This window comes from Tupaia chinensis, unplaced genomic scaffold, assembly GCF_000334495.1.
Source record: "Tupaia chinensis unplaced genomic scaffold, TupChi_1.0 Scaffold000018_1, whole genome shotgun sequence".
NCBI classification, from domain to species: domain Eukaryota; kingdom Metazoa; phylum Chordata; class Mammalia; order Scandentia; family Tupaiidae; genus Tupaia; species Tupaia belangeri.
The window spans coordinates 917,100-919,909 of NW_006159448.1; the positions used below are offsets into that span (position 1 = coordinate 917,100).

Sequence of the window (2,810 nt, forward strand, 5' to 3'; positions counted from 1 at the left end):
TGGTGGCCTTCATTTTTCGGGCTCTTACGATACTCTTTCCGTTTATTAACATCTCTAAGACTTCCTTTCACTGAAAAACCGTGTATTTCATTGGACGTTTAGTTTAGCTTGCTGAAATCAACTTCACGTCTACTGGGACTAAGTTGTGCAGGGCATGGAACAGAGTGGCTTTGCCTGGGTGATGAATGCGCAGCAGATGAACTCCCCCCTCAGGTCCTGACCCTCGCTATTTCTCACTTCCTTCATGGTGAAGGGGAGCTAAGAAGGAGAGCTAATTTGTAGGGCTGTGATGAACATGGGAGATGACCTGGCACGCGCCAAGCCACGCCCCTAGTAGTCACTTTTATTAGGAACATCCAGGACCCTCAAGGGCTGCCTTTTGAATAAGCAAAACAGTGACCAACTGGGAGAGTCCCAGAGCACAGGCAAAGCCCACTGTTAGGCAAATGAAGCCCCAGCAGGCTGGGATTCCACAGCTGGGGATTCTCCAAGGTGAAAATCCACTTCTGTGATGTTTGAAGCCCCCTCAGAGGGATTGATACCTTGAGAAAACCCTGTCTGGTGTTAGGAGCCAGAAAACTTGGCTTCCACTTCCCTCTCCTGACTCTGTAATTACAGGCACTAAGCTCTAGTCTAGTTTTCTCACAAAAGAAAAGGCTTATAGTGGTTGCTCTGCATGTCCCAGGCTTGTGAGAATCAGATTAGGGAACATGTGAGTCCTTCGTAGATCATGGGATGCTGACCAAATGGATGACATGTCATTATCAATTGTCCACACCTCAGAAGAACTGCTATGAGAATCTTTTCTGGACACAGTTTTTATGGTGAAAGAGGAAAAACAGTGACAATAAGGGGAACTTCTGAGAAGGAGCAAGCAGATGAAGGAAGAGCTCAAGAGAGACAGGATTTGCTCAGGACAAGTAGCCTAACTTTTCATTTTGTAATTAATTAATTATTTTTAATATATCTTTATTTACATTTGACCTGTGTACATCTGTATAGCTTGCAAAATGTTTTTCTGAGCATGAGTAGTGTTTATTAATCCAATCAAAGATATCAAAATATACATTATCATCATCAGATAACTTTCCATTTTCATCTCTTTTAAACTCCTTACCACCCCTTATTATTCACCCTCGGCTATAGCATCTCTGTATCTACAGTATCTATATCTATAGATATGTAGATCTCTGTATCTCTAGTGTCTACACTTGCCCTTGCTGCCTTTATACCTTCCAATTTCAGTTCCAGTCATAGAGTGCAGACATTCGATATATATGAAGTAGGGAAATACAATGCCTCTCTTCCATGGTCTGGCTTGCTTCACTTAGCATTAAATCTTCCATATTTGTCCACTCTGTATCAAATGTCTAACTTTTCACTTTTGTAAGGGTTTTATACTCTTAATCCTAAACAGGCCTCATGATCTTGAATTTCCAGTTTTGGTTTATACTTAAAATTGGTTTATAGGAGCAAACATCAGAGCTGAGAACAGAAATGCTTTCTTTAAAGAGATTTTTGCTACACGTGTGCACTTTCTGGAGAAACAGAGAGAGATAGAGAGAAAATGAGAAATCATGGCATGACCACGCTACAATTCCTTCTTCATTCTCTGGAGATTTTCAGCAGCACACACTGGCACCCAGTGTGAGTTTTAAGCCACCGAGTCCAGGGGCGGTGGGAGTCCAGCAATGGAACGAAATCACTGCACTATCTGCTGGTCCCAGAAACGCTCTTTTTATGGTGACTTGCTTTTCAGCATCTTATTAAGCGGGTTTAACGCATAAAGGATTAATGGCTTGGCTGGGCTAGACTTTCTTCCTTAATTGCCACCAATCTGTGCCTCACTTAGGATAAAAGCAATTCAACTTTTTCTCCCTCTAAGTTCTTCTACCGCTATTGAGATTCAAAATAATACTTTCTTTCCCCTGGGGATACATTAGTCTTTTATTTTAATAGCTAATTGTTTTGTATGTCATCCAGAAAGAACCTGAGACCACTACAAATCTACAAAAGAGAGTCTTTTTTAAATGCCTAAAGATTGTTACTTACAAATGGTACACAGCAGGGCCAGCCATGTGTTTCAGTAGTCCATGGAAACAGAAAACTCCACGGAGCAGTCATTCATATGGTAATCAAATGAAAGGCGCCCCCTTAAGATTCACAGTGTGTAACCTACCCAACTCTGCAAGGCAGCCCAGGTGTTGACAATATATCTAGTTTATTGTATAATAATTCAGCATATTTGACACAGAGAAGATGAAGAAGTGCACATCCCCCAGGGGTATGTGTGTCCTCACTTTCTCCTCCCCTGCTGTTTGCTGACTCCACAGAGCAGCTCCCACCGGATCAGGATCTATGAGCGAGAGGACTACAGAGGTCCAATGGTGGAGCTCACCGAGGACTGCTCGTCCCTTCAGGACCGCTTCCACTTCAGTGAGATCCACTCCCTCAACGTGCTGGAGGGCTCTTGGGTCCTCTATGAGCTGCCCAACTACAGGGGACGGCAGTACCTGCTGAGGCCGGGGGAATACAGGCGGTACCACGACTGGGGGTCCATGAGTTCCAGAGCGGGCTCTTTGAGGAGAGCTGTGGATTTCTACTGAAATGTTTTTACTGTACCCTTTTCTCCATCTGGAAGCTAATAAAATATTTCCTGGTTGTTTCATGCAGTAATGTTGTCCTCTGTTTCTTTCAGGCTTCTTGGAAGAACTCAGCATAAATAGGAATAAGGCAGATTTTCTTATACATAGCAGTGGAAAGTGTGGTATAAGGTAGCAGTTAATAATACAACCTCAAGTGCCCAAAGC

At 43.1% G+C, this 2,810-nt stretch overlaps 1 protein-coding gene across 1 annotated transcript in view; it reads left to right on the forward strand.

Moving 5' to 3' along the window:
• Positions 1-2,606, forward strand: part of LOC102488570 (gamma-crystallin D) — a 14,501-nt gene extending 11,895 nt beyond the window's left edge. Inside the window, exon 2 of the mRNA XM_006140104.1 lies at positions 2,255-2,606. Within this exon, the coding sequence (XP_006140166.1) occupies positions 2,255-2,606 (352 nt within the window). The remainder of the gene's footprint in view (positions 1-2,254) is intronic.
• Positions 2,607-2,810: the final 204 nt, after the last annotated feature.